The sequence below is a fragment of the Chiloscyllium plagiosum genome, unplaced genomic scaffold, assembly GCF_037043375.1.
Source record: "Chiloscyllium plagiosum isolate Xiang-an unplaced genomic scaffold, Cpla_swu_hap1 HiC_scaffold_48, whole genome shotgun sequence".
NCBI classification, from domain to species: Eukaryota; Metazoa; Chordata; class Chondrichthyes; order Orectolobiformes; family Hemiscylliidae; genus Chiloscyllium; species Chiloscyllium plagiosum.
Window position 1 is genome coordinate 7,440,756 of NW_028270186.1, and position 20,807 is coordinate 7,461,562.

General features: G+C 41.7%; 1 protein-coding gene across 2 annotated transcripts in view; it reads left to right on the forward strand.

Annotated features, from left to right (window-relative positions):
* Positions 1-20,807, forward strand: part of LOC122543063 (netrin receptor UNC5D-like) — a 455,690-nt gene that overhangs the window by 215,150 nt on the left and 219,733 nt on the right. For both annotated transcript variants that reach the window (XM_043681271.2, XM_043681272.2), the window contains exon 2: positions 16,748-16,960. In XM_043681271.2, coding sequence (XP_043537206.1) covers positions 16,748-16,960 — 213 coding nt within the window. The remainder of the gene's footprint in view (positions 1-16,747; positions 16,961-20,807) is intronic.

The following is a 20,807-nucleotide window of genomic DNA, read 5'->3' on the forward strand; positions in this document are numbered from 1 at the left end:
ACAGCCATGCTAAACAAATCTCTGCAGTCACATTCCAGTCTTCCCTTTTGGCTGTCAAGTTCAAACCCTTAAGAAATCCAGGTGGCAGCCATGACATCAGGTCCAACCAACCTCACAGTCAGCTGTTGATTTTAACTATTTTCATGTGTACTTACCTTTTCAATTTAGAACACATGCATGGACCACAAGATACTTGTGCTGTATCTTCAGTAATTTATAGCTAAACATCAGTGTCACGCAATTGAAACAATATATTGAACAAAGCTAGATTGCTGTTAAGTCTTTCATCTTTTAGAATGGATTGTTTACTTGACAGGAGATGGTTGCATGTCTCAGGTTCATGCTTATGATTGGGTTTTTCCAGGGTTCTTCACATCCCCCAACCTCCTCCTCCTCCTCCTCCCCCCCCTCCCTAGCATCAAGGCAACAGAGTCACTTGTAATTTTACCGATTGCTAGATTGGACAATACTGATTGCCTGCACCAACCAGTAATGAGGCAAATGAGCACTTGCTGTCATCTTGGCAACATTGGTGGAGGGAAGAATGTTGGCCTGTAACCTAAGAACCTTTTGCACAGTGTCACAGAATCATTTCAGTTACTGGGTTTCATATTACAACTAAAACATTGCACAGAGTGTATTCTTGTTTGAGATGCCATGTCCAGTGAATGAATGCACATCCTGGTAGAAAAACAAGATATCATTTAACACGTCCTACCTTTCTTTTCAGCCTTACACACTGGCAATTTAACAGTTGAAAAAGACTTGGAATGAAATTACCATGATTGTTCAAAATTGTTGGTTGGGATTCACTGACAAAATTTAGTTGGCTGTAATGTGATAATTGAAGTGTGGCGAGACAGCTAAATGACTGAGTCCATCAAGTGATTGCTGTGTGTCAGTCAAGCAGTTGTCTTGTTTCCCTTCGAATAAGCCCACCTTGTAAAGTACCAATCTGAAATGCAAAGTGTCAGAACAAAACGCAGAAGGCTCTGAAATTTAGGATTAGACATCGTACAAAAACCTTTTAGTTGCAGGGGCTTGTAATGTTTCAATGGATGTTATTTATAATTGCATGAAAGTGCATAGAATTGATAGAAATTATCCCTTGAGCTAAGCACATCCATTAATGAATGAATTAGTTTTATTGTCACATGTACTCATTTCAGTGCAATGAAGGATTTACAAATTGTAGCATCTTGGGTACCATCTTGGTACAAAGCAGAAAAAAACTGTTCAAAGTTAGAATTTCCTATCCATTTTTACTAAAAAAAAGTAGAAAAACAACAAATTGCAATTAACAGTTCAGTCCAAGAACGCCTCACCATGCTGGGCTCCCACTCCTCAAGGGCTTGACATCACCCCTGCCAGATCCCCCGAGTTGGCCTGCTTCCACTCTCATCGCTGGTCACCTGGGCTACATGGTCCTGGTCAAGATGACTGCCAGCAACCCCAGGGACACCTCGCTACCTCGTGGGGAGGCTGACCCCAAAGTGCCAGCTCTAATTTTCTGTGCTGCACAAACTTACCTCACACAAAAATAGATTAAACTAAGATTTTAAAAAAAAAGGGTAGTGAAAGAAGAAAAACAGGGCATTGGTGATTCTGTATCAGGAGTGTACAAATTTTCATGTTTAAATTCTGAATGATTCTCCTATCCATTTCTGCTCATTTTGTCTTAATCCAATATTCCCTTAAAATTCATTAGCACTATTTGTTTCAACTGCTGTTCATGTTAGTGAGTGCAACATTTGAAACATCTTGGGTTACAAAGTTCCCTCCTGGATTAGTCAGTAACTATCTTTTCCTTGTGCCATATCTTCAGTAACTTATAGCAAAAGATCACTGTCATGCAACTGAAATAATATTTAGGACAAATCTAGATTGCTGTTTAGTCTTTCATCTTTTAGAATGGGTTGCAGGTTTTGGTTCATTATTATGTAAATCCCAGAACTTCTAAGTCACATTCGAGATAACTTCAGGTTTTATAAAAAAGGTGACATCTCAACTCAGAAAATGCATTAAACTTATGAGGTTAGATTCTGCCTGTATCCCAATCTTGAGCCAGACTGGTTTTGTTTTCAAAGTGCAAATTTATGAAATGTTATATGGACTGACTGCCTGCAGATTGTGCTCTTTTTGAAAAAGATAGCATGTATCTGCAATTAGAGCAACAGCACACACATATATGCGCACATGTGTACACAGGTGAGAGAGTGCATGTGAGTCTAATGGAGTAGAAACCTGTGAGAGGGTGTGTATGAGAGAGGGTCTGCCTGAGAGTGTGTATATAAAAAAAAAGAGGGTGTGGGGGAATGTGGGTGTGTCTGGGCACAGTGTAGTAGGGTCGCCTGTAGTGTGACAATGAACCAGAAGTCCCAGTTGAGGCCATCCTCACCAGGTACCGAACTTGGCATTCAGTCTCTGCTCGGCCACTCTGCATATCCCGAAGTCAGCCTTTGAGGATGGTCACCGAAAGATCTGAGGCCAAATGTCCCTGAGCGCTGAAGTGTTTGGCAAGAGAAGGTGCGAAACCAACTCAGTCTAATAAGAACAGGCAGGCCCAGGCTGGTGAATATCGTGGTAAGAGTGGTCTGAAGTGTGATTTTTTTCATGTAAGGGGTATAACAGATAAGGCAGGTAAGCCAAGACCCTGGTTTGGTATGTGGACTGTGATAGATATGACAGTAACTTGGGTGAAAAAGGAAAAAAAAAAAAAGGAGGACTGGCAGCTTAACATTCCAAGGTTTGCTGTTTCAGCCATGTTGGAGGGCAATGTCAGTGGTTGGAGTGTTTTATTACTGATTAAGGAGAATGTCACCAAGCTGTATAAACATTAGACATCAAGGCTGTGTGTCGAGGTTCAGAATGAGCAAGGTGCAATCACAATAACAGGGTTTTACTAAAGGGCTTCCAATAACTGGCAGGAAATAGCAAGATCTTACCGCATATCGGTCTAAGTTTAACCACTGGCTTGTTCTGGGTAATTTTACTTTCCTGAACGTTCACTGGGAGTGCCTTAGGTCAGGGGCTTAGATGGGGTCAGAAGTTAGGTGGCATCTAGGAGATTTGAGGAAAATAAAAAGGTCTCGACCAATCATGGAAGGAACCATCTTGGACCTTGGCCTGGGCAATGGGTCTGGCCAGGAGATTAAAAGTTTCGGGTGTGGGGGGAAGCATTTTAGAAACAGTGATCACAAATTTCTAACTTTTAAAAGATAGTTACAGAAAAAGGATAAAGACAGGTCCTTGGGTGAAAGTGCTAAATTGGAGCAAACGTGGTCCTGGGAAAATTACAGGTCAGGCAGCATCTGTGTAGACATTCCTGATGAAGAGCTCGTGCCTGAAACATCAACTCTCCTGCTCCTCTGATGCTGCCTGACTTGCTGTGCTTTTTCAGTGCAAAGTTTTCAACTCTGACTCTCCAGCATCTGCAATCCTAACTTGCTCCTGAATTGGACTGAGGCTAATTACTGGAAAAATTGGATCAGGGCAGCAGCTTGAAGGTAAATTCACATCTGACTTGTGTGAGTCTTTTAAGAGCCAGTTGACCAGTGTTCTGAACGAGCATAGTCCTGAGGGAATGAAAGAGAAGGATACCACGATTCAGGATGGTTGGATCACAAGAGATGTTTGAAGTTTAGTTAAAATGCAAAACAAAAAAGGAGACCAATCTAAGGTTCAAGAAACAAGTCAAACCCTTTAGGAGTATTAAAAGGAGACAGGAAAAAAGTTAACAAAATCAGCAGAGATTAAATGGGAGGCAAAGACAGTGATATTATTGTTAGACTTTAAATCCAGACAGTGAAAGTGAGGACTGCAGATGCTGGAGATCAGAGTCTGGGTTAGCGTGGTGCTGGAAAAGCACAGGTGGTCAGGCAGTGTACAAGGAGCAGGAAAATACATGTTTCGGGCAAAAGCCCTTTATCAGGAATGAGATGACCAAGATGATTTTAACCTTACTATGAATCCTCTTGCAAGGATGCCTACCTTGAAGTTCTCCTCCTCTCTCTACAAGAATCTCAGTGAATCTCTTTCTTTCACTGCAACCCTCCTGAAGGGCTTTTGCCCAAAATGTCGATTTTCCTGCTCGTCAAATGCTGCCCGACCTGCTGTGCTTTTCCAGTACCACTCTAATCTAGGCCTCAGTTTTAATACAGACACCCAGGTAATGTTCTCGGGACCTCGGTTCAAATCCTGCCATTGCAGGTGATCATTGAAAAGGTGGAATTAAGACTAAGACGATGCCCATGAATCCATTGCCACTTATCTGGTTCACTAATGTCCTTTGGGGTAGGAAACTGTCATCCTTAACTGGTCTGACCAACATGTGACTCCAGACCTACAGTAATGTGGTTGACTCAACTGCTCTTTGGACAATAAATAATGATCTAGCCAGCGACACCCCCTACGATTAAAAATAAAAGTCATGAAATATCTTTGCCGAGTAGGATTACAGAGAATCCCAAGGCATTGTGTGTATATTAGGAGCATTGGGTATGTGGTAAAAGGATAGGTACACAAGGACAAAATGGGTGTGTGCATGTGAAACCAGAGGAAGTGGGAGAGATCTTCAGCGTCAGTATTCACTGTGAAGAAAGTGATATAAGGAGGTGTACTTATTTGCAAGTTGTTTTGCCACAAAAAACAGCATAAACACTTATTGCTTTGCATCTGAAATGACAGCATGAATGGCAATGTCAATTCTGAGGAGGTAGTGTTGAGTATCTTGAAAAACATGAAAGTTGGCAAGTCCACAGGGGCTCGGGATCTATCCCAGGATAGTGAAGGAGGAAAGGACAAAGATTGCTGGGGCCTTGACACAGATCTTGGTCTCCTCATCAACAGGCTTGGTCTCAGAAGACTGGAGAATAGATAATGTTGCTTCTTTTTTCAAGAAAGGGAAACAGGGATAATCCAGGACATTATAGCCAATGAGCTTTGCATTAGTGACAGGGAAATTTGTAAAGATTGTTAGATACAGGATTTACTCACATTGAAGGAGGATTTTATTTAGGGATATTCAACGTGACTTAATGCATGGGGAGGTCTGGCCTCAAATTTGTTTGAGTTTTTTTTGCAGGAGGTGATGACAATGTCTCAAGATGTTCAGGCACTGGATTTTGCCACCATGGACTTAAAAGCATTTGCAAGGGCCCTCATGATAGTCTGGCCAAGATGATCAAATTGCATGGGATCCAAGGGGTGTTGACAAACTGTCAACAAAAATTGGCTTGGCCATAGAAAACAGAGGGTATTTGTGAGGCATGTTTTTCTGTCTCAAGGTCAGCGACCAATGGTGTTCCACAAGGAACAGTGCTCAGACATCTGTTGTTTATAATATGCATAACAATGATTTGTATAAAAATGCCGGTTTCTAAGTTTGCAGATGACTAATATTGGTGCAGTTGTGGATATTGATGAAGGATATCAAACAAACAATGAAGCAACATCGAGATCAGCTGTTAAGTTGGGCACAGAATCAGCAAATGAAGTTTAATCTGGACAAGTGTGAAGTGATCCTTTTGGGAGGTCACATGCAAGAGTACTCTAAATGGCTGGACACAGATTGATCTGTGAAGGGATTTTGTGAGCCAAGTGCACAACTCCCTGAAAAGTAGCAACACAAATGGCTAAGATGGTAAAAGCAGCATCTCTTGCGCTTGCCTTCATTGGTTGGGGCCTTGAATGAAGATGACAAGTCACGTTGCAAGAACATGGTCAACCTCTCCCTATGTCTGCAAATTCAATGGGAATATTAAATGAGGAGACTGAGTGTTGACCTGCCAACTTTCGACTGTATCTCCCTTAGGATCCAGGCTCGTTTGAAATATTCCACCTTTATCTGGCCTATAACTAAGCAAGTGTTTCATTTCACTGGAAAAGTTCAAAGCAAATCACAACACTTCTATTACATTTCTGATTTGAAAATGTACGTAACTGATGTCAGCCTGCCACTATCTTAAAGTGATTCATCATTTTGCAATTGCAATTGTTGCACGGACAAAATTGCAACAGTTTTTGAATAAAAAAAAACTCCCATTTAAGGATATGTTTTCACGAATGCCCCTCTTCCCAGACTACTCAATTTTCACTCAAAAGCCAGCATCTTTTATCCAGTAACACATTCTGTTTATTTACGTGGAGTGAAACAGACCTTGTCTGCAGCTCCAAAGTGGACAAATTGGCTAAACTTGTCAGTATAGATGCTGCACAAAATATTTTCCTGTCTGACTGACTTTCACACTGTTGATGCATCACTGATGATTTTAAAATGGAGTTATGTCATCTGAAATGTGTGTTTGTGGACTGAAATGCAGAAAGGATGTACAAAAACAAGGATTAAGAAAAGATTTGCTCTGCTCTAACCATTTGGTAACATTCAATTCTGTCAGATTTACACTGCTGCTTGGTTCAGGTCATGATAGAAGTGGTTCCTGGATGGGCCAGCACCAGGGAGCTTTGGCTTGCAACAGGTTGCTGACTATTTAGAGTTGTGACCAGATGTGGATGCAGACGACAGTGATTGGAATGGCTGGTGGTTTTGCTGACCAGTTCATGCATGTGAACAGTATTGGCAGAAGCCTTCAGGACCTCTGGAAAGGGAGATTGTCCATCTTATGTCCAAGAAAATACCTAAAGCCTAAAAAGACAGCCAGTTTATTTTCCCTCAACACTAGCTATAAGCTGTTGCTAGAACCAGTAACTGAGACTGGTCAGTTTAAATGGACCAAAAAAACTTGGAGAAGAAATTGAAGAGTAGAGTAAAAAAGACTGTCAAGCAAAGAGATTCTGTAAACCTTGTGGACTGAGGCAATTTAACTGCTTCCACAGAATCTGTGTGGGGGAGACGGTGTAATTTGAACATTAACAAGTTATGGTGACAGATTGTAGATTCTGTCTGCAGGTTAGCAGTTATTACAAAAACATCTATGCATTGTTAACATGTCATGTTGACATGGAAAAATCATGAACTGGTGTACTTGGACATCTGAGACATGTGTAATAGCTGACAATAATGGACTTGACTTCTGACCCACGGCCCTGTGAGGCATGACAATTTTATGTACTCTGGTGAAGTGTTCCACACTCCAGGAACTCTCAGGGTGACCAAGGTTTTGTTTTTAAGAAGTTTCTGTAGATTGAACTGCTGGGATTTGTTAGTGACTACATTATATCTGTGACCTTGGACTTTAGACTTAGCTCGAGGTGGCAACATCTGTTGGCCAATCAGCCCATTCAGGAGCTGAAGTTCTATCAGCTTGCCCTTCAGGTCTTCCTTCAAGAGAAAAAAAGAGCAGCCACCTGTCCAATTTAAATACCACTACAACAGTAACATTACTGGAGGAGATTAGTTTGCTTACAATCAGAATTAGGGCAGGGGACTTTGCTAAAACTCCAAAGCAAAGGATGTGTGGGCAAACTTGTTTTTTTTTTGCAGGTACTCCAACACAGGCTGTTAGACTTGCCTTGTCATATTTACTCCTCCACAGCCAAGTTACAGTGACAACTTGGTTTGATGAAGTCTCAGTGTGCATTCAAATTCAGACAGTGTGCAAACATACAAGATTGAAACTCGGGAAAATTAAAGCAGCACAAATTGGAAGAGGCATGCTGTTTTGATTAATGATTCCAGAAGGGAATGGCAGCACATTTAAAAGGCATCCACAGATCAGATTTGTCCTTCGGCTAAATTTCTGGTGCCTCAAAATTTCTGCTGCAGTTTAGCTGCCTGGCAATCAACCAGTTGATATTCAGCACTGAACGTGGCTTAGTTTAAACTCACCAAAAAGCTAGTCCTTTGCAAAAAAAGGATACAAGACATGAATTAAGTGCAGGCAGAGGCTATTTAGCCAAACTCCAGTTTACTCTGCTGTTCCATCTGGTTATGCCTGATATGTTTGTGTTTTGAATCCCATACACAAAATTTCTGCTGAACCATGTAATCCCCTAACAATCATCTACCTCAAATATTTCATGGACTTGGCCTCTATTTGCTTGACGTGGAGTGTTCCAAAAGTTGCACTAGTAAACGAAAAATTCCCTCATCTGTCCTAAAAACAGTGACTTAATTTTTTTTTTTACAAAAAACTAGTGCCTTCTAAATGTGGACTTGTCTACAAGAACCAAACAGACTTTCCTCATTCACCATTTGATACATATTTCCTCAACTGTTGGAGATTGTTGTGAAAAAAATCAAATCATTACACCCAAGGTCAAAAAAAAAAAGTGTGGCGCGAGAAAAGCATACCCGGTCAGGCAGCAGAGGAGCAGGAGAGTCAATGTTTTGAGCATAGGCTCTTCATTAAGCGTCAACTCTCCTGCTCCTCTGATGCTGCCTGGGCTGCACTTTCCCAGCACCATGCTTTTTGACTCTGACCTCCGGCATCTAAGTCCTCACTTTCTGCTAATTGTTACACCCATTCCTTGGGAATGTGGAGATAAGCCTGGTATTCTAAATTCCATATTATTGATGGCTCTTATTGCAGAAGAGCCTTCCTGCTCTTGGGATAAAAGGAGGATTACACCCAAAACACCAATTTCTGCACCTCCTGACGCTGCCTGGCTTGTTGTGTTCCCGCCAGCCTCCTGCCTGTCTACTTTGGATTCCATCTGCAGTTTTTTGTCTCCTTTACTACGAACAGATGCATGTTTACAGTCAGCATCCAAGTAGTGGCACTTTATATTACTTGGCGGTGGGCGGAGAAAGCAATGGTGCTATCTCTGACCATATTGATTTAGCCAACTGCTGAGTGTTGGAGAAACAAACAAAGTCGGTCAGAATTGAAGTATTGGATGCTGAAATGTGAAAATAGCATATTGTGGTCAGTGCGCTATGGTCTCACTTGTCCATCATTTGCATGGCCTGGGAACTTCTCGGAGTGGTGAGCTATCCATTGACATCCAATCTGTAGCCAGCAAATCAAACCACAAATCAACCATATTCAGACCCACCATAGATTTTGTGGGTGCTCATTAAAAAGATACCAGTGATGTCGTTAGAGTGGTATGTTTTTGGAATGAGCTGTCAACTGAAGTGATTGAGGCGGGTACATGAATAATATTTAAAAAGACATTTGGACAAATACATGGAGGGGAAAGGATTAGAAGGATATGGGCCAAGTGCAAGGAAATGGGGTTATTGTGGAAGGACATTTTGGTCGGCATGGACCATTTTGGACCAAAGGGCCTGTCTCCGTGCTTTAGGACTTTGACATAAAAGTGAGCAAAATCCATACTGGAAATCCTAAAATATGCAAAGCTGCTGCAAGAATAACTCCATATATCAAGCAACACCTGCACAGAACTAGCATTTCAAATTAGGACCATATAAGCTATGTTTTAAGCCAATAGACACAGACGTGGTGGTAGGCAAGCACTCAAGCAACGGTCTGGATAGGCTGATATTTTGTCATTGAGTAATTTTGAAGACTCCTAGTTGTGAAATACACCAGATGTATTTTAATATTTTCTACAGCTGAAAGAACACTTTACATCAGATTCTTACTCGGCAATGTAATGATTCTGATCACAGGCACGTATGCCACTTCCTTCTATGAAGCGATTATATTTTATCCTTTATGGATCTTAGTTCAACACCATCTTTGATACTACAGGTAAAAGACAAGAGCATAAAAGGCTGCCGTTGCCAGACAAAAGCAGTGGTAAATGGTCCAAATCAAGAAATAACAGAGGTCTACAGGATCATTAAATGGTAGCAACAGAATCAATAACAGCATTCACTGGTTGTGAAAATAGAGCAGAGGTTATAATCTGAAATTATTGAATTCAGTGTTGAGTCTGGAAGACTTCAAGTGCTGAATCAAAAATGAAATGCCATTTGTCAAGCTTTTCATGAATTGACTGCCTAGTACAAGAGTGGGAGAGAATGTAAAATGCCCACAGTTATGAGACCTGGGGTTCCACGTGTTCTGCAGACCAGCATCTAATTTGGTGTGTTTGATCTCCCCACTGCAGAGGACGCTGCATCTTGCGCTGTAAATGCAGTGTACTAAATTGAAAGCATTACAATAATCCAACCGAACAGCTGCTTCACCTGGAAGGAATGTTTGGGGTCTTGAAGAAAATGCAAGAACTTCACTTTCAGTCCTCTTATGCTGGCATGGATAAGTGCTTTGCAATCGATGGGTAATGCAGGACTCAACATCAACTTAAGCTTTCCCATTGTGTTTGGGTCAACTTGCCTTTGTTGATTTCGCTGGATGAGAACTGTGCAGCCTTGCAGGAGTGAATTTGTGCTGGAAGCAGATTCACAGTAATGTTTAAGGCAAAGAGGAGAGGGATACAGATCACATGCTGGCAATTGCCATTAGTTTATAACAATATTGTGGGTCACCAGATTTGATGAGCCAAAGGGCCTTTTCGTTGTGCATATGGTGCTATGTAATCATTTGTTAACTTGTTCCTTGTCATCATGTGCTCAAATTTACGTAAAGGTAATTAGATATCCACAGAAAGATGCTCAGTATATACACTTCATCCACTGACAGACTCCTGAAATCCCCACAACCTAATTATATTACTAAGTGACAGATCCTGGTTGTGTTTTTCTTCTGAACGGTTAAGCCTTGTATTCTTCATAACATCTTATCAAGTCAACCAGACGTGTCTCACGGCAATACATACACAACATTACTTTGAAGTTCACTGGTAAAACATGACGCAAATAAGCTGAGGGCCAGTGACTCCGTTTGCAAGTTGTACGAATGAGTACCAGCCAGGACACATAGGAAAGGAATATACTTTGTGTGGCGTCTCAAAATTTTCTGAAAGCTCTAATTACGAGGGTGGGAGAGAACAAGGAGGTAAGGAAATACATTCAGAAAATAGTTTGACAAATACATTTCACATGTTAGCAATTCTGTGAAAAAGGTTTGGCAATTAAAGATCTGTGCAATATTTAAAGCCTGATTATTAGCACATGATTTTGCATTTGGAAGGACAGACATTTGCTGATTTTGTTGTTTATGAAGTTTTCATATCATGACATTAAAAATGGGCTACATTTTACAGCAGCTGAGTGGTGACCTCAGCATTATGAAGTGCCAGAAGGACAAATTATACTAAGACGGAGTGCACCAATATTTGTTTGGGTCCTCAGAATTCTAAGTATTGCGTGCTCTTTGCTCGGGCATAGGTGTTTGCAAGACTTCACTTGGTAAACTCTCAGTCCTTGTAAGATACAAGGAGAGGGTGCACCACTGTTTTCAGGGGAGGTATCTGACAGCCATTGTTTGCACACTGTCCCCAGGAGCGCATCAACTTTTGTGGAATGGTCCTGTAAGATTCAAGTTTTGCAGAGGACTCATGGGAGTTCTTGACATTTACAGAGCAGTGCCTAGATTGCAATTATTATGTGCAATATATTTGCATGTCTTGCAACAGTCTGAACCCCAGCACTCGTCAAAATAGAGCGCAACAGCATTATTCCTTTATCTAGGCTAAACTTTCTCTTAAAGTGCTCAATGCAGGAGCGATGTCTGAGCGACATGTCTGATCAGCTAACTTGTTTGTTTCCACTCCATTCCTTTTAGAAAACTGCAATTAAAACTGCACCTTTGCCCGTCTGTCCAGTGGATGCCTCCCAGGCAGTAAAACAGGCTCCTGAACATGATTTAAGAGTCACATCTCAATGGAATTGAAATACAGCTGTTGCTACTTCTGAATAAATAACTTCACTATCCATCTTACCACAGGCATTTACAAGTTCTAATGAGGTCATCTGTTTTCGGTGGTGTCGAAAAGCAAATCAAAATAGTCACAAATGCAGTAATGATTTGAATGTTGCAAGAAACACTCAGTGGTGCTTGGTAGAAAGCTTCAGATTAAGCCACTTAAGGAGATAATAGGATAGTTGACAGAGGTTCATTTTAAGTTGGTGGCTTCAACAAGAGGAATTGAGAGATGACAGGAATATGCATATTTACCATTTTCACGACCAGAGGGCAAGAGGAAAAATCTTGTGAAAGCCCCTCTCCACTTTCACAATGCTGACTGAGAAATTTAGGACCACAAGGCATTGGCCAACATTCAATAAGGATCATTCGCTGTCATTTCAGACAACTCCAGCAGAACGCCATCACCCAACAAGTCTTCCCCTCCCCCTCACTGTCTGCATTTTATAGGGATTGTTCCCTCTGGGACACTAGTTCATTTCACAGCCACCAACACCCCGGCCTGTGTCACATTTCCATGTAACCACAAAAGGTGAGATACCAGCCCCTTCAACTCTTCACTCACCATCCAAGGGCCTAATCAGTGTTTCCAGGTGAAGCAGCATTTCACCTGTACCCCCTCCAATCTTGTGGCTAAAAGGTCTAAATAGGACTGCTCAAAGGGTTCACAACAAAACCTCAAGTACACTGGACAATTGAATGACAGTGAGAAGAGGGATGGTTAATACAGGACTCAAGGTGTTATATCCGAATGCATGCAGTGTAAGCAATAACATAGATGACCTTGTGTCTCAGAACGAAATTGGCAGGTATGAAGCGGTGGGAATCATGCAGTTGTGGCTGCAAGGGGATCAGGATTTGGAGCTGAATATTCAATATACATCCTATTGAAAATACAGGCAGGTGGGCAGAGGGAGTGGGGCTGCCTTTTGAGCAAGGAGTGTAATTAAATCAATAGTAAGAGATTGGGTCGTATGGTGTAGAATTTATGTAGGTAGAATTGAGGAACGCCAAAAAAAGGTGAAAAATCCATAATTGGAGTTACGTACAGGCCTCCAAACAAACAGTCATCAGGAGCAAGGGTGCAAGATACACCAGGAGATGGACAAAGTTGTAGCAAAGGGAAAGTTAGTGATCATGATAGATTTCAACATGAAAGTAGGCTGCAAAGGTCAGGTTGATAGTGGATCAGAGGAAAAGGAATTTGAGCAATGTCAACAAATTACACAAGATGGTTTTTTGGAGCAGCTTGAGATGGAACCCACGAGGGAACAGGCAATACTGGTTTTAGTGTCATGCAATGACGCAGAGACTTGATAAGGGAGCTTTCGGCTATCACCTGATGAAGGAGTGTCGCTCCGAAAGCTAGTGTGCTTCCAATTAAACCTGTTGGACTATAACCTGGTGTTGAGAGATTTTTAAACTTTGTACACCCCAGTCCAACACCGGCATCTCCAAATCAGAACTCTTAAGAGGCAGTGATCACAGTATGATTGAATACTGGTTTTAGTGTCATGCAATGATGCAGAGATTTTGCCGTATTTTACCATACATTTTAAAGACTTAGGGGGTGGAAAAGAGTTGAGGTGTGAGACAATTATGGCTGACGAGGGAAGTCAGGGATAGTGTAAAAGTCAAAGAGTAAGCATATAATGTGGCGAAGGGCAGTGAGAAACCAGAGGATTGGGAAGCTTACAAAATACGGAGGGCAAGAAGGAGAAATAAGGAGGGAGAAGATTAAGTAGGTAAGTAAAACCCACCAGTAATATAAAAGAAGACTGAGTTTCTTCAGATGTATGAAAGGGTAAAAAGGAGAGAGAGACAAAAATGGATATTGGACCAGTGGAAAATGATGCTGGAGAAACAGAAGTCAGAAACAAGGAAGTGGCTGAGGAACTGAATAATTACTTGGCGTCAGTCTGCACTGTGGAAGGCAGAAGTAATAACCCAAAAATTCAAGAGAGTCAGGGAGCAGAGCTGAGTATGGTGACCATCACCAAGGCTGATGGTGCTAGAAAAACTGAATGGCCTGAAGCTGGATAAATCACCTGGACCAGATGGATTATGCCCAGGCGTTCTAAGGGAGATAGCTCAACAGATAGTGGAGACATGAGTAGTAATCTTCTAGGAATAGCTAAATCAGGAAGGTCCCAGAGGACTGGGAAATAGTTAACATGACACCCCTGTTTAAAAGTAGTAAGGCAGAAGACGGAAAATTACAAACAGATTAGCCTAATCTCAGTTGTGGCCAAGATCCTGGAATCCATTATAAAGGATGAGATTTATGAATACTTGAAAGCGTAAGGTAAATTAGGGCAAAGTCAGCATAGTTTTATCAACCAGAGGTCATGCCTGACAAATCTTCAAGAATTCTTTCATGAGCAGGCTAGACCAAGGAGACCCAATGGATGTTATCTATCTGTACTTCCAGAAGGCTTTTGACAAGGTGGAGCACAGGAGGCTACTTGAGTAAGATTAGAGTGTTAGAGGCAAGGTACGAGCATGGATAGAAGTTTGGCTGTTTGGCAGAAAGCAGAGAGTAGGGATCAAAACAGTCTCAGGATAGCAGCTTTTGACAAGTGGTGTTCCGCAAGGCTCAGTATTGGGACATAACTTTTCACTTAAGACGTTAATGATCTCTATGGAGGAACTGAGGGCATTCTGGCTAAGCTTGCAGATGAAACAAAGATAGATAGATGAGGTGCCAGGGAAGCTGCAGAAGGATTTGGACAGGTTAGGACAGTGGGCAAAGAAGTAGCAATGGCACATGGAAAAGTGTGAGGTCATTCACTTAAGTAGGAAGAGGCATCCAATTGGGGAGAAAAATCAGAAGTCTGAAGTACTAAGAGACCTGGGAGTTCTAGTCCATGATTTTCTCAAGGTAAACTTGCAGGTTGAGTTAGTTAGGAAGACAAATGCAATGTTGGTGTTCTGGCCTTGGAGCGAGTTCAGAGGAGGTTCATGAGAATGGTCCCAGGAATGAAAAGCTTAATATACAAGCCATGTTGGAGGACTCTGGGTCTATACACAATGCAGTCTAGAAGGAGAGGGAACTAATTGAGAACATAGAGTACTGAATTGCCTGGAGAGTGTGAATGTTGGGGAAGATGTTTCTATTAGGACTAGAGACTGGGATCAGAGGGCACAGCCTTAGAGTAAAGGGAAGACCTTCGAGAATGAACAGAGCGAAGGAAAAAATCTTCAGCCAGAGAATGGTGAATCTAAAGAATTCATTGCCCAGAAGGCTGTGGAGGCCAGGTCATTGAGTAAATCCAAGAGTGAATTGGATCAGTTCTTGAATGTCAAGGGGTTAAGGTTATTGGGAGATTGGGGTTGACAAGCTTCAGCCATGATTGAGTCTGCTCCGCCAATCAATGGGCTGAATGACCTAATTTCTGCTCCGAGGTCTTATGGTCTTATTCCTGTACCACTGCACTCAATGTGGCCTACTCTACATTGGAGAAACCCCACACAGATTGGGTGGCCACTTTGTGCACAAACAAGACCCTACCTTCCGTAGTTGGTCATTGTAACAGCATCCTGCTCGCATTCCATCATGTGTGACCTCCACACGCTGCAGTGTTCCAATCACATCACAAACCAGAAGAACAATGTTTTCTCCTCAAACTGGGCACTTTGCAGCCTTCTGGATTTAATGTTGGAGTACTAAGCCTTCAAATTGTAAACCATTTCCTCCCTTTCAGCTTGTAACATTGCTCTGTCCTCGCTCCAGTCTCCCCCATCGCAGTGGGACTGTCCTTTCACATGTGGCAGGAGACGGTCCAGTGTTCTGCCATTCTCACATTCTGATCACAATCTTAACTGTCAAGATCTTTTCTCCACCAGCATCCTACACACACACACACACACACACAAACACGATTTAAGGGAGGGCTTGGACAAGCAAATAAGCTGGGCTTGTAGACTGCAATTGTCCTTAAATGGGAGGTTACTCACTTTGATCCGCAACTCAAATGCGCAATTTTTCTTGAAATGGTGCGAGGTTTACAAGTGCAGGATCCCAAAAGGATTTGAGTCCTTGTTCATAAGTCACAAGTGAGTAAATGAATTCAACTATAAAAGATTGAAAAAAGGTACCTTGACCGTCAGTGGAGTATTTGAATAAGAGTGTAATGGCAGCTTGCTCCACTTGAGAGCCATGGTGAGAGCTTACCTAGTCTCTTTATTAAAAAAAAAAGACTCGGCAGAGAGGAAGTACCAGTAAAGAGGGTCAACAGTGAATCTCTGAAATTGCATGATGGTCTTCATGAGGAGATATTCCACAGACTGCCCCTGTATTCCTGAAGGTTCAAACAATGAGGGGTGCTGATCTCAGGTTAGATTAAATGCTTTCCCCGTGTTTGGCAAGTCTAAAGCGAGAGCATAAAATTACTTCCCCATTGGAGATCAAGGCTGTGAAGAATTTCTACAAAAGGGGAATTCTCTAACCGAAAAAAGGGCTATGGAAACTCCATTATTGAGCATGTTCTCACAAAATCAATAAAATTCAGTCAATAAAAAAGGAATATTAAAAAAGGGATATGAAAATAGTGTGAGGCAATGGTATTTAAGGTAGTTCGTCAGCCATGACTAACTCACAGATGTAGTCTCAGTGTTGAATGCCGACTTCTGCTCCTGTGTTGTATTCTGCCCAACCTTGCCATCATAGCAAGTCAATGAGATCCACTCCCTGCTGTTACTTCATCGTTTTAGTTAGAAAGTCATTAACCATTTTCCTTCTGAAAAATGATGATTGAATCTACACCCCTGTTGACTGATGCAGTGCTTTCCACATCCAAATCATTCATTAGGAGAAAGAATTTGTCCTCAGCTGAGACCATCTTCCCAAAGCTGTCAGCCCAGCTAGGCCTTCAAAGAATTCAGCAAATCTGTGCAAATTGCATGGGTTGGCAGCTAGTTCACATGTTCAAAAGCTTGTATTGTGATCATACAATGTGCAGGAATATATAGGAACAAGAAAAAACAAAAAAAAAGTTTTTATTGAAGTGTCTTTGTTTTCAACAAAATTTCACCATCTTCTTCTTCAACAGGGTCAGGTAAAGGTGATAGTCAAGCTGAATCCATGCCATTGGGGACACTGCCACGCTTCCTAATTGAACCAGAGGATTCATACATAGTGAAGAGCAATCCCATTAAGCTGCGCTGCAAAGCGATACCGGCCATGCAGATCTTCTTCAAGTGCAATGGAGACTGGGTCCATCAGAAAGAACACATGCTGGAGGAACATGTGGACGAGCACACAGGTAATACAGCTTCCTAAAGTCTCTCCTGATTTTAAACAGACAGTCCATCTTCAATCATCCAAATCCCTCCCATCAAAACATTCATGTGTGCACACTAAATGTTAAATGCATGAATTATTTGTCCTCAGCCCTTATGGGTGGGGCATAGATGAATTCAATCATTTTCAACCATAGATAATTCCTGTCAACATTAAATGTGGAGTGAATGTCTTTTCTTTAAAGACAGATGATATCTATGAACATACCCAAAGCACTGGGTATTTGTGGAGATCAGTCTGAACTGGAACATTGTCCAACAAGTCTCCTGAAGCAATTTGGACTTCATGGTGACTCGTTTTGGTCTCATAACAAGACAGATTGTAATTTGTAATTAATCTCTCTCCTTGGCTTTCTCTCCACTTCTCTCTAACGTGCGTGCTCCTCAGATTTTTTCCCTGGCGCTCTGTTCCTTACTCTTGCCAGTCTCTCCATTTTGCTTGGCGAAGGTCAGGATTGGAGATGCTGGAAATCAGAGTGGTGCTGGAAAAGCACAGCAGGTCAAGCAGCATCCAAAGAGCAGGAAAATAGACGTTTCAGGCAAAAGCCCTTCATCAGGAAGGGTTGGTGATTCCTGATGAATGGCTTTTGCCCAAAACATCAAAATTTTCCTGCTCCTCTCTATTTTGCTCAACTAATTTGTGCACTTGTTTTTTCCTTGCTGTCCTTCTCAGCTTTTTTGACTTTAATCTTGGGAGGAATATTTCTTCATTTCTCATTCTCTGCTTGATTTTTTTCCTCTGCATTATTCATACCTGTTGTCGTTTAGTGCTTTTGTGGTGCAATTACCCAATCAAAAACAAATTTCCAACCCCATCTCTCAACGCTCTGTCTGCTCATGAAACCCTTCTCCATCTTTCTCACCCATCTTCATCTTGCACGTTGATCATATCACAGCACCATACTATCCAGCCCTAATCCTCTTCCACCACTGAGGTGAAGAGAGTCATTTGGCTGTTGCCTACCAGCACCCATTTTGACAACCATTCATACCATTGACCACTGTGCAGAAAAAGACCAGCAGCAGCCTCACATTTTCCTCCCCTACCCCACCACTCAAATCAAACTGAAAGATCTCTCTACCAATGTCAAAAAAAAAGTTAAAAAGGTAAAGCTCCCCTCAACACTACTCAAAACACTCCCAGGTCAAGTGCAGCATAGGATTAGATAGAGTAAAGCTGCCTTTACTGTTCCGGTCAGAAGGGTGTTTGATCAAGACAGTAAAACTTCCTACTCTTAAACAGCAAGTAAACGTTCCTCTTTTGCAGTCTCCAATCACGGCAAAAGGACAGTGATAGCATGGAGCCAGATACAGAGCAAAGCTGTCTCTTCCCTGTCCACAAACACCCACCGAATAGAGACAGAACAAGGCCCTCTTGCCATGGACTGAGGCACTCAGAGCCCAAGAATCCAAACAAACTTGCTTTCTGTCTCACCAGTCAGCTCATTATTTTGCACACTGATATAACAATGCAATTTTCTGACCATTAAGTGTTTGACACATGTCAAGGTGTTCATTATCTCTTGTCTTTTGGTTGTGACCTCATTGAAATGCATGGGAACAAGAGGTTGCATCTTCACCTGGGTCAGGGAGAGAGTCACAGTTTGGAGATACTTCAGGTCACAGTGTCTTCGAATTCGTCTGGACCCTGTCACCCAATGTGCCATGGCGATTTCTTCTGGCAGTGTTCATTTTAGATCTTTGAATTCCATCCCACGTCTCAACTTTAGACCTTTAAAACTACTGTCTCAGTAATTTGAGCAGAGAGAGAGAGAGAGAGAGGCAATGTCAAGAACTTGTCATTAATCCAGCTCACGCTGGAGGTTTGCTTAGAATGGTTGATTCTTTGAAAGACAGGTCCTCAGTTATGGAGGTTTCTTGTGAATTCTGCAAAAAAAGGAATCACATCACCATTGCAAAAAGTAAACCTAAAATTTAAGGAAGTTTCACTTCACTTGTCTAAGGGGTAGGTTGGTGGGAGGTGGGGGTGGTATTCAAAGCAACATTATTTGAATGTAAATATTTAAAGTTATGAATATCTCTGTTGGATTTGCACCAGTACTTTCAGGACTGGCCTCCTGTGCTTCGAGCAGAGGAACCTGCAAAGCAGAAGAAGAAATCAACTGGATTGGTGCTGACATGAGTTTAGAGCATTAAGCAGCAGTGTGACGTGCTTAGCCTAATAAATATCCAAAAATTAAAAAGGGAACAAGAGGCACAAGTTTAAACATTTATACTGTGATCATACAGCGATTGTGTCACTGGGCTGGATATGTATTCTGAAGGCATCCTGAGAGCCTACCCCAACAGCTAGAGAAATATTTTCTAAATAATGAAATTTTTTGAAAAAGTGGTCAAGTGATCATTGTGGCCAGGAGTTGGGCAGTGGGGCCAGCTGGATGCAGACTGGATGGCAAAATGCAGAGGTGCTGTTTCTAGAGACCTTACTAAACACTGGAACAAAAAAAAGACAAATGAGTATGAATGTAATGGGTGACAATATGAATTGAGAGAGTCACAGTTTTGGATGGTCCAAAGTTGGTGGAGGAGAGAAAATGGAAAGCCAGGTGGAGGAGCATGAGCAGTCAAGTCTGAAGTGAAATGAATTAGCATTTCAAAAAGTAGATACATGAAGACAGGGCAGGGCTGTGTGTTATGACAGATCTGGAAATAGGTTGTCTTTGTAATTTGAGTCTAAGATGAGCTTCCATTGCACACCAAATGTTTCTTAAGAGTCTAGATGGAGTCAGGGACTAGGGGCACAATGATAATTACTTCAGTGGGAGAAACTACCTGCTCACCTACTGCTGGATGTCAACCAAAAAAAAGGAGGTGGAGGCCCAAAGATGAACAAGTAAAATGCTGTGTCATGTCACACTGTTCTTGCATCTAGTATTTTAGATATGGTAAGGCAAAAAAGTGTTCATTCAGGAAGGTGAAATGCATTTAAAAAATCAGAGTAAATTTGATCTTGATCTTATCCTTGTTAGTGCAAAGCAGAGATGCATTTGCCTGAAATAAGGTATCTTTATCAAGGTGCTTGCATAACCAACCAGTGCAAGATTAACACAAAGCAGACATTTGGAGTTCTAAGGCTTGACAGAATTGCCAGTGTATTAGTCATGGCTTTTGATGTGACTTCTAGAATACTTTGCAGAGCTCTGCCAAAAAACGAGCACAGTACCTGCTGATGCATATTTTGAATAATGGATACCTGGGGAGTGGTAAGACTGGCATTTCAAGTGTAAATGTCCAAACCATAAAATGTTTGAATCTAAGAGTAGAACTTTAGATCACAATTGGTATCTGCATTTCCCCAATGCTGTGTATATATGCACATGTGAATACAAACCATCTGCATGCATGGCTGCCTATACTTAGTGTTAGTTTTAAATGAATGAAGTTGTGTGCCTTTAGATTAGAAATGAAGACTGATTTTTCTTTCACCCCCCCCCCCCCCCCTCATTTTCAGCAGTGTTACAAATGATTTCATAAACAGTGAACCAGCTGGCAACATAACACTGACTGCACTGCCAGTTGCAGGAAATCAGCTCTTATCCAGCAATACCTATCTCACAAAAGGGGACTTAGGTCCTTCAGTTTAAGTGTTTACGTTGGTGGTTATTGAGAGATGATAGTTGGGGTCAATGCTGTTACTCTTCAAATAATGGCATGGCATCCCATATACCCAATTGACTGTAGATTGATCTCTCTACTTTCCATTCCATTGCAAAGACAGTTAAACAATATAGAATGCCTTCAGTACATCATGCGAGTGTCAAGCCTTATAATTAGCTCATTGGCCTCCTT